Source organism: Gobio gobio (genome assembly GCF_949357685.1).
Source record: "Gobio gobio genome assembly, chromosome: 7".
NCBI classification, from domain to species: Eukaryota; Metazoa; Chordata; class Actinopteri; order Cypriniformes; family Gobionidae; genus Gobio; species Gobio gobio.
Genome location: NC_137103.1, coordinates 18,598,142 through 18,613,825, shown reverse-complemented (window position 1 = coordinate 18,613,825; position 15,684 = coordinate 18,598,142). Strand labels below are relative to the sequence as shown.

Sequence of the window (15,684 nt, the reverse complement as noted above, 5' to 3'; positions counted from 1 at the left end):
TTTACAGTGAAGTGAGAGTGAAATATTGCATAAAAAATACTGATAAAAAACACACCATGATAAAAAACACATCATATCTCAACATGGACCTATGCACACAGAGGTGTGTTTATTCCAACAGAGGCTTCCGTAAATATTAGGGCTTTTCATACTTTAAATAGTTAACCCTAGGTCATTCTAAACCTTGGGTAAATGGAATCCTGGGTTATCTTGCTTGACCGTTCACACTGCTCATAATTTCCTGGAGTTAACAATTATTCCTGGGTATTCAGAAACTGGCATTTTGTGTTGTACACACCTAAACTCTGGGTTAACATTCTTGTTTGCGTATTTGCTGTGTTAGTGTCATATATTGGATGTTTTCTGTGTCATTTATCTTTATATAAAAGGTCTAGCATTGCGCATCCTCATACATTGCTGACTGAAATCAAGTTTTTCATGAATTATGGCATTTTCAGACTATAAAGGGATCTACTGTATACTGCCGTTCAAAAGTTTTTGATCTGTAAGATTTGTTTTTAGAAGAAGTCTCTTATGCTCAACAAGGCTGCATTTATTTGATTAAAAATACAACAAAAAAAAAAGTAATCTTGTGGAATATTATTCAAATGTATAATAACTGTTTTCCATTGGAATATATTTTAAAATGTAATGTATTTCTTTGATGCAAAGCTGAATTTTCAGCATCACTACTCCAGTCTTCAGTGTCACATGATCCTTCAAAAATCATTCTAAAATGATGATTTGATGCTAATTATTATCAATGTTGAAAACGGTTGTGTGAAACATTTTTTTCAGGATTATTTGATGAATAGAAAGTTCAAAAGAACAGCATTTATTTTAAAATGAAAAGACATGTATAATGTGACAAAAGATTCTGTCACTTTTGATCAATTTGATGCATCCTTGCTGAATAAATGTATTAATTTCTTTGTTCTCCCCCCCAAAAAAAGAAAGAAAATTCTTACTGGCCCAAAACTTTTGACCGGTAGTACAATGTTGCAAAAGCTTTCTATTTATTTTCAGATAAATACTGTTCTTTTGAACTTTCTATTCATCAAAGAATCCTAAAAAAAGGTTTTACACAACAGTTTTTAACATTGATAATAATCATAACTGTTTCTTGAGCAGCAAATCATATTAGAATGATTTCTGAAGGATCATGTGACGCATGAAGACTGGAGTAGTGATGCTGAAAATGTAGCTTTGCATCACAGAAATAAATTACATTTTAAAATATATTAAATTAGGAAAACCGTTATTTTACATTTTAATATTTCACATTACTCTTTTTTTAATAAATGCCTTGGTGAGCATAAGAGACTTCTTCTAAAAACATAAAAGATCTTACCGATCAAAAACTTTTGAACGGCAGTGTTTATATATTTTGGACTATGAAACGGTCTCTTCTTCACTCCAACTGAAGTGTTTTCCATCACCGCTTGTCATTTTTCCTCATCAACGCTGAAAACAACCGTTTATTCAATGTTTCTATGTTCAGTGGCTGTCCAAAGAACATAATATGAGGCATGCAAGAGGCATGGACTCTTCAAGACCCCTGAAGGTGTCCTCTGGTATCTGACACCAAGATGTTAGCAGCAGATTCTTCAAGTCCTGTAGGTTGCGAGGTGGACCCGCCATGCATCAAACTTGTTGGTCCAGCACATCACCCTGATGCTCAATAAGATTGAGATCTGGGGGATTTGGAGGTTAGGGCAACACTCATGTTTCTCAAACCATTCCTGAACAATGTGTGCTGTGTGGCAGGGTGCATTATCCTGCTGAAAGAGGTCATTTCCAACTGGGAATACCATTGCACTGAAGGGGTGTACCTGGTCTGCAACAATATTTAAGTAGTTGGCACATGTCAAGTTTACGTTCACATGAATGGCCAGACCCAGGGTTTCCCAGCAGAACATTGCCCAGAGCATCACACTTGTCGTCTCACTGTACATCCTGGTACCATTACTTCCCCTGGTAAACGGTACACACTACATGGCCGTCCATGTGATGTAAAAGAAAATGGGACTTATCGATCCAGGTGACCATCTTCCACTGCTCCAAGGTCCAGTTCTGACACTTGCGTGCCCATTTGAGGACACTTTCGATGGGGGACAGGGGTCATCATCAAGCGGCAACCTCCCCAAGTTTCTCTTGAAGCCAATACGGAAATGCCTTAACTGCTATTCATCGACTGGCCGCTAGAGACAGGCTCCAAATGGGAGCAGAATCTCATTGAGCCCCATGTTAAAATGCCCAACTTTAGAGCAGAAAAGGCATTGCATTGTTGAGACATGGACGCCCAACACCCTGTCGTCAGTTTGTATTTGGTCTCTCCTCTGACCACTGTTGGTATATTCTTACCACTGGTGACTGGAAGCAACCCACAAGCCTTGCTGTTTCGGAGATACTTTGACCCAGTCGCCTTGCCATAACAATTTGGATTACGAGAGATTATGAGAACTGATTGTTTGAACTGTCAAAGAAGTTTTTATTGCTACTATAAAATCTTATAGTTTTATCAAAATTATCAGTAATTCATTGGTAATTTTTCTTCATAGTTTTTGTAATTGCGCATATAAACAATGCTCCATGTCTTCTCTCATATCAAATTAATAAATGTGGTTGATGATAAGGTAATCAAGGCTTTGGGCTGATTTTCTACTGGACACATCTGTTTGGAGCGTGGGTGGTGTGACATGTTCCTCCTCCTACAGATGAATATCTCCTGTGAGACTTCCCTTCTCAAACTAAATACAATGAACAATGAAAGCTTCACCATGGATACCTATTCAATATTCATTCTAATGTAAACAGGAAAACCCCTTTGTTTTCCACTGAAATGACTGTAGGCATTTGCACCGTTTTATCATGTATTAAATATGTCTATGTCAATTTTTGCATCCTGAAAATGGGTGATTTAAGACACAAACAATATTTCACAACAAATGAAGTGAATGACGTAAGATTTTGAATCTCATTGCAAAAGATTGAAATATATACAAATATATTCAATTATGAAAGATGTTCAGAAGTGTAGGGACTTTTTGTTCCTTTTCTTTTTTTACATTTGCAATACTTTACAGATTTTTTGATTTCATGATAACAGTGGATTCTCTGATTGGTGGATACAGTATAAAAGTTATATATATATATATATGTTGTCATCTGTGGGTGCACATGAACTGTTTTGTGCTTTGATACTTCCCTTTCACAGATCTCTTGGAGAAGTCCCGTGTTGTAAAGCAGCCCAGGGGCGAGAGGAATTTCCACGTCTTCTACCAGCTGCTTTCTGGAGCATCAGATGACATGCTCAGTAAGAAACTACTTAAATTTGATTTTGATTACATGTGTATTCTGGATGCACTATACATTCAATGGCTATCAGAACATAGTAAGGAAAAGATTGTTGGATTGCACAAAAGCGTTCCTGAGAATGTATAGGGTGATTCATTTGTGGGTTTTTTTGCAGCATGTTTGACCATGGCCATTGTCTGACATTTTTAATAAAAGAGAACACAATAAAAGACTTTGATTTCAGGAATCAAAGAGGTGAGCTGGACAGAAAAACAACATGTAGATGTAACATAATCTGTTCGCAACTGGGTTTTATGGAATGACTATATACGTATATAGACAGAAATATTTGACACAACCAAAGACAGTGAAAGAGATTTGACCAAAAAGAGGGAAAAAAATGGGAGAAATTAGTGCTCATTTATCGAAGATGGTGTTCAAGTGAACTGAATTGCCTTAAAGGGCACTATAATTGTATTTTTCTTTCAGAAAAACTGAAGCTGGACCGAGACTTCAGCAAATACAACTACCTTAGCTTGGATTCGGCAACAGTCAATGGATTGGACGATGCTGCCAGTTTCAGAACAGTCAGAGTAAGTTTGCTTTCAGGCCTACTGTATATGCAGTAGCTGGTTCCTAAACACATTATAGCATGCGAGCCATTGGTTCAGACTGTCTTGGGATTAGCTCCGATCTATGGCACCTTGTATGATGAGAGGTTAGCAAAGCACCTTATCTCCTCAGCTTAACAGGATAAGATCATCCTTTACCCCACTGAGGTGGAGTTTGATCTGAGCAAGACACTTTGCCTTGTGGCATTATGTAATTTGAGCTTCATTCAAGCCTCTACTTAAAGACAGGGAGGTTAATCTAAGGGGAAATTCCACCTGCTTCTTGTGCATAGAAATCAGCGCTTCTGTTTCTTCTCTCATGCATATTTATTATTGTGAAAAGGGTCATGTAGGGCTTGACCATAAGATTATTTTCTGCTGGCCTGGTAGAGACAGTAGTTCAGAATTTTACTTCCCTTGGGCACTTGCTTGACTTTTTCACTGGCCCTGAGACAGAAATGACTACAGTATTATTATTTTTAAGCATATACTTGGTTTCTGACATACACAAAACATGTTTTTTATTAACATTACAAAATATATTTCGCAGACAAATTTATAACCAATAACGTGCATTTTTAAAAGTTTGCTAATAGCTATAAGTTAAGTAGTAGGTTAATTTAACCCTTAATCGCCCCTCAAGTAGGGTTTACGTTTGAGTCCCTTGGGGTCAGATAGACCCCAAACTTTTACAGAGCGATTGCATAAGGAAATATAATTTTTTTACATGGAAAACTATATATCATTTTTTTTATTTACTTCTCAACTATACATTTATGCTGTGTTTTTGTGGGTATTTGGTAGTTTTTTACCTATTTACTGCACAAATACTTAACTATGTCATAATTTGGCTCATTAAAAATCATTTTTTTATGAAAAAATCACTTGAATGATGATCTTAAATAAATATAAATAGTTTTTGGACATTGCTCTATGTGTTAGGGATAGAATACCGCCATCTGTAGGTTTGTGGAAAAACTTTAGGAATTATAGTTAAAGAGAAAGAGAGTGCAATGACCACATTATCCAATAGAGGTCCATAGGGAAGTTATGCAAAAGTTAAGCTGCCTTTCATCTTTCTTTTATTTGCCCTTTTCCCTCTCTTTCTCATGATTGTTCCATGTTGCATTTGTGCTCTAGTATTTGTCCTTCATTTATGTATGGAATTTTTTCAGATTTATGCCAGTTTTGTTGATTTTATTTGCCAGTTTCTATAAAAATGCTCTCTGTTGCAGTCACACATGTGTGTGTTTGTGTGCGTGTGTGTGCGTGTGTGTATGAGACAGAAAGTTCGTTCCACTTTGTGTTTATGCTCTAGGACCAGACCTTGATATAAATGTAGACATTTTCAGATTTATACTGGATTTAGTTGATTTTTTTTTACAAACAAAGTGAAAAAAAAAGCATTTTTTACATTTTCCCATTCATTGCCAAAATCCCAAAAAATGCTCCAGACACCTGTGTTTGTGTTTGTGTGTGTGTGCGTGTGAGTGAACATGCTTGTTCCATATTGCATTTGTGCTCTAGTATTAGTACTTCATTTATGTATGAAAATCTTTCAGATTTATGCCAGTTTTGTTGATTTTATTTGCCAGTTTCTATAAAAATGCTCTCTGTTGCAGTCACACACATGTGTGTGTTTGTGTGTGTGTGTGTGTGTGTGCGTGTGTGTATGAGACAGAAAGTTCGTTCTACTTTGTGTTTATGCTCTAGGACCAGACCTTGATATAAATGTGGAAATTTTCAGATTTATACTGGATTTAGCAAAAAAAAATTGACAAAAAAAGTGAAATTTTTTTTACAAATAAAATATTTTTTACACTTTCCCATTCATTTTCAATGTGGGGTCAATCTGACCCCGAGGGACTTAAACGGTAAAAAAAAATTTACACACCTTTAGAACAACCAAATCAAGCCCAGATTTTTTGTGCATGTTTAGATAGATTATTTAGGAAAAGTCACCGAGTCTCATGGCCCTGAGATGAAGGGAACACTTTTAAAAAATGGAGGAAAAGTCCAGTGGGGTCAGCTGGACCCCAAGGGACGATTAAGGGTTAAAGGGTGCAGTTATTGTCATTGTTGTCAAATAAATGGGGTGATTTTAGGACCCTGACGCAAAACTGTATATAATACCTTTTGCTGTTTAGAAGCATTTGGGATGTTTCAAAGACCAAACTGTTTAAAATCAAATTATAAAATTAATTTTAAAAATCTGCTTAAACACACATGCTGTTTTTATTACATTCAGTAAATGGGTATAAATGTACACTGCCATTAAAAAGTTTGGGGTTGGTAGGATTCTTTCATGTTTTTGAAAGAAGTCTCTTATATTCTAAAATATAATTTATTATTGTGATGCAAAGCTGAATTTTCAGCAATTACTCCAGTATTTGTCACATCATCTTTCAGAAATCTTTCTAAAATGCTGATTTGGTGCTCAAGAAACTTTTCTTATCAATGATGAAAAAAGTTGAGCTGAAATAGAGATTTTAAAAGAACCAACATTTATTTGAAATCAAATTTGAAATCTTTTGATCTGTTATATGTAAGCATTATGCATTATTGCCAGTATGAGAGGCTGTGCTGTATTGTCACAAATGAAGGGTGTTGGTAGGCACGACGCGAAGCACTAGTCTTGAGTAACTTATTGCTTTTATAAAACGGTTTCCACACAATGCAAATATTAAAGTCAAGTAACCTTTTTTTATATAGCGCTTTTTACAATGCCGATTTGTTTCAAAGCAGCTTCACGGTGTTAAACAGGAAAATAATGCAACAGAATTTGATTTGGCTGTACAGCCGCTCTGGAGAAAACATTGATGTCATCCAGCTCATTTCAATTATCATATAGTGACAATAGTCGATGAGGCAATTATTAGATAGGAATATTCGAAAGATCGGAATCATCACACCAGAGACTGTTTTATTGAGGATGTCGTGTTGATGAGGAAATTTCAGGGGGGGGTCTAATTGACACGGTCTCTGCAGACACTTCAAGGATGCGTTGGTCATGTCTAGGCGCAGGTCCACCATCTGATCTGGATATGGCCTGGATCCGGCTGACTACAGTAGACCTCGGGATAAACAGAGAGACTAACATTAGCGTAGATTCCATGTTATGGGAAGTGTTCCCGGTTCCGGCTGACCTAGTTAATGCAGCCTAAAGCAATCAATTAACTGATTTGATTAATATAAATAAAAAAAATTCTATGTGTATGCCATAGTAAAGAGATGTGTTTTTAGTCTAGAAAAAAATATGTATCAATGCAACCTGAAGTAAAATCTACATTACATAACATAATTTTGTTAAATTACAAAAGTCAGTCAGTAGCGAATACTTTTATATTGAAAGGATTGAAACTTGTTGTGAACATGGAGCAAGACGCAACTGACACATATTTGAGTAGCGCTGTCAGTGTCAGGGAACAGGGGAACCCATTAACTGTTAAAAAGACAAGATATCGCAGCGGACATTCAAACTGATTTTTTATTATGAACATAGGACTGACCTGAAGTAAAATGCTATATCTAAATGCAGGTAAAGCTCTGGTTAAAACTGTGGTTATATAAATGGTAAAACATGGTTACTACACTTTTACTATAATAAAACCATGGTTAATTTACCTAAGGGTTTTGCTTAGAATTTGCTTTTACATTACTTTAAAGTAGTGCTGTCAAATTTAGCGCATACAATAAATTTTTTCATTGTAACACATTAAAAATATTTTACACCATTAGCACAGCATCAGTTTTTTGTCATTGTTTGAGAATGTGAAGGTCCTGACACACACGACGCACAGAAAGACGCGTGCACAGAAAGACGCGTGCACAGACAACGCACCATACTCGAGCTCTCTTTCGCTCTTGAACAAACAATAACACACAGAATTATGCCAAAATGCCTGTTTTGTCGAGTATTCTCAAAAGAGCAGTCTTAAATGAGTTAAATAACGTCTTAAATCAACTCAAAGGGTTGTGAGAAAGTGAGTGTGACACTGCGTCAGATTGTTCGGATCTTGTCAGATTGGAACGCATCTTGTTCGGCAACGGCAGATCTTAGTCACAGCAGCCTAATAAACCAGTTGCTGTCATTTAAAAGTAATGAAAGAACAAAGGTAACAGAAATTGATGCTTTGATAAGGATTAATCTATATTGCATTAATCATTTATGCAGTTAAGACTGTAAAGTGTTTGATAACTAGAAATTTCTGTATATTGATTTTATATACTGTATGAAGGCCACAAGTAAATTACATTTATTATAATGAGTTTATGTGAAGATTGTTTTAAGTTCACTTTAATTAAAAGTTATTTTAAAGCCCAAATAGCTTTCAATTATACTGTAATGTTGAATGTCTATCTTTAATGTTTTAAAAAAATCTGTTTCATAGAGACGTCAGTACCAGTATTAGTATCAGTGATCAGATGCCATTAAAACAAATATTTAAAATATACTGTCTTTAAGTTGTTTCTACATTAATTTGGAGAGTAACTGTGAAATTATTTAAAATATTAAAACCTATTAATTAACGATTAATCGCAATTAATTACAGAAAGAATGTGCAATTTAATTAGTTTTAAGTGAATGACATACTTTAAGTATTTAAACAGGAATAATAATTTTGCCATTCTTATTGTGGAACCCTGTTTTCTGTCTTCTGGAAATGAGTGCAGAATGGCCCAGCAAACAATGCGGCCCACATTAATCTAGTCAGAATTCAGCAATGTATCAGACAATACAGTGCAGTTCTGATGAACAATAGGTCTAAGCCGAGCTCTATGCTGACATCAGAACACCCTAACTTAGCATGTGCTGGGCCTCTGGCTTTGTCTTTTAACCTCTTGCCTGGGGAGTCAAATCCAATTAGTTAGAAACTTGCTTTTTTTGTATTGTAGACAGTTGTAGTTTATAAGGTTAAGCATAAATAAGGCTATGTGTGTAGGAGACCGTAAACACTTCCACAAGGGAGGATGGTTTCTATTTATGTTAGGCTGTAAATAATATACAAAACTCAGCAGAATTTTCATTCTTAGAGGCACTGTCTTATTAACATGAAAACACTATCCTCACAGAGTGAAAAATCTCTTCAATAAAGTTGTTACCATTTATTTAGGGAAAATAATGTATTGGTTTGTCATTTTCTTTGAGCTGCATCATGTTTGAGCCCTTTACAGCTCACTCAGTGTTATCTCTGGCCTTTAGACCATTGACTTTGCCTATGAACTGCTTGCACATTCATTGTCATCGTTTCCATGACATTTCAAATGTAATTTATGGCTTCACTAGAACAAATATTAACACAAGCTATTGTAGAAGCACAAGCAACATTAGAAATCATAACCTATGAATTATGTTGGTGAAATATTAAATGTCCTATTAAAATTTAACAATGTAACTGTTTTCCCAGCACTTCCAAAAATGAACAATATTAGGGTAAATCTCGTCATATTTTACCCCAACATTAAAATAAAGATATGTTTTGAGTTTGAGAGAGAATTTCATTTCCATCCGATTCTCATTACTATAATACAAAAAAAGGCATTCTTATTACCAAACTATAAGTAGTATTCTGTTGTACAGTGAATTTGTAACATTAAACATGAGAGAATCACCACTGAATGAGATTTCTCCATAGAGACTCGGGGGTCTCTAATATTATTAGGGGCCAAGCACTGAAGGTGCGAAGGCACCTATTGAAACCATTGGCGTTCTTCTTCTTCTGCTTCTTCTTCTGCTTCTTCTTCTTCTTCTTCTTCTGCTCTTGAGTCTGGCAGCCCATAGAACCGCTTGCGGGAAAGTTATGAAATCTCTAACTCAATCCCTCTAGTATAGTGCCACCACCTGTCCAAAGTTTGACTCATGTTTAAGCTAATAACTTTTGAACCCTAAGGGCTAGAAACAAAATTTTTCCCTCTGATTCCTTGCCTCAATACGATTCGATTGCACCCTATGACGCCATTTTGAATTTTCCAAAAAACCTACTTTTGCGAACTCGTCCTAGACGGTTCATCCGATTTGCACGAAAATTGAACCAGATCATCTTCAGACCATGCTGACAAAAAAACATGGTATTCATGTTGTCCACCATGTGTCCAAAAATCATAAAAGTGGTCTCGTTAGATTCAGGATGGAATGCCGAGTCGTCTGATATCCAATTTTACCATATTGGGCATTTTGGCTGTCGGCCATTTTGAATTATGTGCTAAAATGCTGTATTTTATGAACGCATGAACGGATTGTTACGAAACTCGGTTTGGGTCATCAGCACGATGCCCTGAAGGAGCCCAAGAAGTTTTGAAACAGCGCCACCTAGAGGAGATTTTTTTTCCCCAAATGCTTATAACTTTGGGTGTGATTGACGTATTTTCATGGGAGTACGTTTTTTTGTCTCCTGAATTCTTGCCGAGTCCAACGATACCAGACTTGCCAGGTGTCGGCGTATGGTTTGTGCAGCGTTGTAATTTAGCTGAAATCTTCGAAACCGCTAGTCCGATCGAGACGAAACCATCGTCAGAAGTTCGGAAACATAGGTCGATAGCTATACATTACTGCCCAAATGTCAAAATATTGATAGTAAGGGGAAGTAAAATCCAATCAAGTCAGGTGTCAGTCATTTTTTACGCGTTTTTTCATATAAATGTCTATAACTCTAAAATGAAATGAGATATTTTCACCAAAATTGACACACACATGTATGGGCTCAATCTGAGGACACATATAAAAGTGGTAGGATTGTGCCTCTTGGTGGCGCTATAATAGAACAAAACATGAATTTCCCATTGGCTACAATGCAGTATTGTGATATAAAATACTTTACAAATGAATTGGTGTATCATTACGAAACTTGGTTTGTGCCATCAGCACCATGCCTTTAAGCTACTTAAAAGGTTTCAAAACAGCACCGCTATGTGGTCCATACTTATAATGAAAAGGCCTCTTGTGGCTATATCTCTGCAATGACATAGACACTATATTGACACCCTGCTTTGATATAATGACACCAAACTTTGCTTGTCATTGTTCCCTTATTCTGACCACACCACATACATTTTGTAACTGTGCCACCTATTGGTTGAAAGTGATAAATCATTAAATCATTATTATTGACTGTATTTATTCTATATTTTCCCTAAAATCACCTTAATAGGTCTTTAATTGTTCATTGCTGCAGTTGATCTGACATTGCCAGCCATTTTGGCATGTCTTGTCTTCTTCTTTGCGCTTGGCCCCGATAATGGTTGCTTGCAGCTATATTTATTTATTTATTATTATTATTAATTATTATTATTATTATTATTATTATTATTATTTCAGCAATGAGCTTATTGTTAAGGAAATATTGCCACAATGATACAAATATTGGTCCTAAAAATTTTATTTATTTTCTTTAAAATATAATTTCTTATTTCTGTCCCTTTTTTTTAAGCGAATGTAAAACAATTTATTATTAAGACCACCTCCAATGCTCAAACAGCTTTCTCTTTGACAGCCTGTTGTGTGATGGATATTTCTGCCTCTAGATTGTTCAACACCCTCAGGCTGTCCATTAGTGGTGTGGTCATGGGCCAGTCAATCACTTAACAGAAGCCCCCATATGTACTGCCATGTTAAATGTCCATCAGTAGACCACTATTGACTAAAAGTATTTTCTCTTCTATTTTCACAGAATGCCATGCAAATTGTGGGCTTCATGGAGGATGAGGTTCAGTCAGTACTTGAGTTGGTGGCTGCCGTTCTCAAGCTGGGAAATATCGAGTTCAAACCAGAGTCTCGTGTAAACGGGTTCGATGAGAGTCGAGTCAAGGACAAGAACGGTGAGGTCTAGGCTCTGTCAGAAAGCATTGCCTATCCAAAAGCTTTTTAGGAGATCTGTTAGTTATTGTACAACTGAAAGCTTACCTTTTTTAAAACCTTTTTTTTTATTTGTAAAAGAAAGTGTGGTTGATCAAACTTCACAATCTGTATTAGATATAATGATTTTAACATTTTCTTGCATCAAATCAATATTAATTGCGAAACAACATGCAGTATACTGTGGTCTTGTATAAAACAGGCCTTCATCTGCTTAACAGGTTGTTCACTACTGCCATCTATTGATATGTCAAGAGAAATTTACAGTAATAGCTCGCAGTTGGTAGTATAGTCAATCAACATCAACCACATGGGTACTTAACTAAATTAACCTTGCATCTTTCAGCATGCATGCATAATGTTTTTGTAAAGCCAGATTAATGCCTCCTTGACTAATGGGTAGATATTATATTTTAATCAGTGACAGATGTGTCCTGTTACATGCAGGAATTAATCTAAAACCATTTTACAATTCCTAAATAAGTATTATACATTCAGTTTACCTCTGTTTAATGAACAAATGAAGGCAAAAGGGTTATTTCAATATAATTCTAAAGCTTTTACAGGCCTAAAATATTAACTTTCCAGGAAACATAGTGCAAATAAAAGTGTCACTAAAATGGCCTTGGGACCAGTTTCTTAAATTATTTTTAAGAAAAACTTGTAGCATTTGAAGTGTTACTTAAGTACTTAAGTCCAAATAAATGACATGGGACAACAATGTTTAAGGTAAAATTTTAACAAAACAAAAAAACAATGTCAACTAATTGTCAGTCAACAAATGTCATCTACTCAAATATATGCACTGCACAGTTGTTGGTCAATGGTGTTCTAGTTTCCTATGGCTAGGGCAGTGGCCCAGACTAAACATCACAGTCTTATGTCAACACCTCCATTTACATGCTACAGCGTCTGGTTTGTCTGCTGTGCTTAAACCCATTAGCAGTAATGTGCTTTCATCTGCCCTTTAGACCTGATAGCAATGGGCTGAAATGAGGCTGAGAACTGAGAGGGGTGGGGGGTGTATACCTGATGTTCAGATCCTCTCAAAAAAGAAGCACTTTTAAAATACTTTTTAGCTTGAACTTAATATGGCTTAACTTGTATCAGTCTCAGTCTTGACCTCTAGACTCTAGGAAACAAGAATGACAGTAGTTTTAAAGGCATTATTAAACTAAATGGAGTTTTCTTTATTTATCAATCATTTTTGACAATTGGTAAATTTGTTTAAATTACATGATACACTGTCTAGTCTATCCATAAATAATGCTTTAATCTGATCTGCCTGGGTTTCTTTTGCATTTCCTGTCCCAGACCTCAAGGAGATGTGTGAGCTGCTAGGCATTGAGCAGTCTGTGCTGGAGAGAGCGTTCAGCTTCCGTACGGTGGAGGCCAAAATGGAGAAGGTGTCCACCACGCTCAACGTGGCTCAGGTCAGCACAAGCACCCTCCTTGTCTATTGGTTGAGCTCCTTTTAAATGGATCTATCTATCTATCTATCTATCTATCTATCTATCTATCTATCTATCTATCTATCTATCTATCTATCTATCTATCTATCTATCTATCTATCTATCTATCTATCATCTATCTATCATCTATCTATCATCTATCTATCAACCTATCTATCAACCTATCTATCAACCTATCTATCAACCTATCTATCAACCTATCTATCAACCTATCTATCAACCTATCTATCAACCTATCTTTCTATCTATCAACTATCTATCTATCTATCGATCTATCATCGATCTATCTTTCTTTCTATCATCGATCTATCTTTCTATCTTTCTATCATCGATCTATCTTTCTATCTGTCTATCATCTATCTATCTTTAAATCTGTCTATCATCTATCTATCTATCTTTCTATCATCTATCTATCTATCTTTCTATCATCTATCTATCTATCATCTATCTATATATCTTTCTATCTATCATCTATCTATATATCTTTCTATCTATCATCTATCTATATATCTTTCTATCTATCATCTATCTATATATCTTTCTATCTATCATCTATCTATATATCTTTCTATCTATCATCTATCTATCTTTCTATCATCTATCTATCTTTCTATCATCTATCTATCTTTCTATCATCTATCTATATTTATAATATATTTATTTATATATATATATATATATATATATATATATATATATATATATATATATATAATCTGTATATATATATCTATTGAGATTTAAGTTGCTGTTGTAAGTCGCTTTGGATAAAAGCATCTGCTAAATGCATAAATGTAAAATTATATATATATATATATATATATATATATATATATATATATATTTTACATTTATATTTTACATTTATATTTTACATTTATATTTTACATTTATGCATTTAGCAGACGCTTTTATCCAAAGCGACTTGGGGGTACAATAAGCGATTGGTCATGAAGAGTCGAGTGAGCGCAACAAGTGCCTGAAATACTTCGTCCGTGTACATTTCTCAGTGTAGCACAAGCTAGAGTAGGGAGGGAAAAGGGAAATATATATATATATCTATATCTATATCTATATATATATAGATATATAGATATATAGATATATAGATATATAGATATATAGATATATAGAGATATAGAGATATATAGATATATAGATATATATAGATATATATAGATATATATAGATATATATAGATATATAGATATATAGATATATAGATATATAGATATATAGATATATATAGATATAGATATATATAGATATAGATATATATAGATATAGATATATATAGATATAGATATATATATATAGATATATATATATATAGATATAGATATAGATATAGATATAGATATAGATATATATATATATATATATATATATATATATATATATATATATATATATATATATATATATATATATATATATATATATATATATATATATATATAAATATAAATATAAATATAAATATAAATATAAATATAAATATATAAATAATAGATAATATATATTTAATAGATAATATACAACCCCAAATCGGAAAAGGTGGGACAGTATGGAAAACGCAAATAAATATAAAAAGAAGTGATTTCTAAATTTACTTTGACTTGTATTTCATTGCAGACAATATGAACACAAAATATTTCATGTTTTGTCTGGTCAACTTCATGTCATTTGTAAATATGCATCCTTTCCTGTCATTCAGACCAGCAACACATTTCAAAAAAAGTTGGGACAGGAGCAATTTAGGGCTAGTAATGAGGTAAAATGGTTAAATAATGATGTGATTTGAAACAGGTGATGTCAACAGGTGATTGTAATTATGATTTGGGACAAAAGCAGCATCCAAGAAAGGTCTAATCCTTTAGGAGCAAAGATGGGCCGAGGATCGCCAGTTTGCCAACAAATACGTGAGAAAATTATTGAAATGTTTAAAAACAATGTTTCTCAAAAAAAGATAGGAAGAGATTTGGATATTTCACATTCAACAGTGCATAACATAATTAAAAGATTCAAGGAATCTGGAGGAATTTCAGTGTGTAAAGGACAAGGGCGCAAGCCTAAGCTGAACAACCGTGATCTCCGATCCCTCAGGCGGCACTGCATCAAGAATCGTCATTCATCTATAAGCGATATCACCACATGGGCTCAGGACTACTTTGGCAAACCTTTGTCAAGTACCACAATACGTAGTTACATCCACAAATGCCAGTTAAAACTGTACTGTGCCAAAAGGAAGCCCTATGTTAACAGTGTCCAGAAGCGCCGTCGACTTCTCTGGGCTCGGAGGCATCTGGGATGGACCATCACAAGTACTGTGATGTACTGTGGTCAGATGAATCAGTATTTCAGGTATTTTTTGGGAGGAATGGACGCCGTGTGCTCCGGACCAAAGAAGAAAAGGATCATCCAGACTGTTACCAGGAACAAGTCCAAAAGC

General features: G+C 34.7%; 1 protein-coding gene across 5 annotated transcripts in view; it reads left to right on the top strand.

Moving 5' to 3' along the window:
- The window catches only part of myo1b (myosin IB), a 96,771-nt gene that overhangs the window by 49,757 nt on the left and 31,330 nt on the right, over nt 1-15,684 (top strand). For all 5 annotated transcript variants that reach the window (XM_079820931.1, XM_079820932.1, XM_079820929.1 and 2 more), the window contains exons 8-11: nt 3,218-3,316; nt 3,787-3,890; nt 11,576-11,723; nt 13,075-13,193. In XM_079820931.1, coding sequence (XP_079677057.1) covers nt 3,218-3,316; nt 3,787-3,890; nt 11,576-11,723; nt 13,075-13,193 — 470 coding nt within the window. The remainder of the gene's footprint in view (nt 1-3,217; nt 3,317-3,786; nt 3,891-11,575; nt 11,724-13,074; nt 13,194-15,684) is intronic.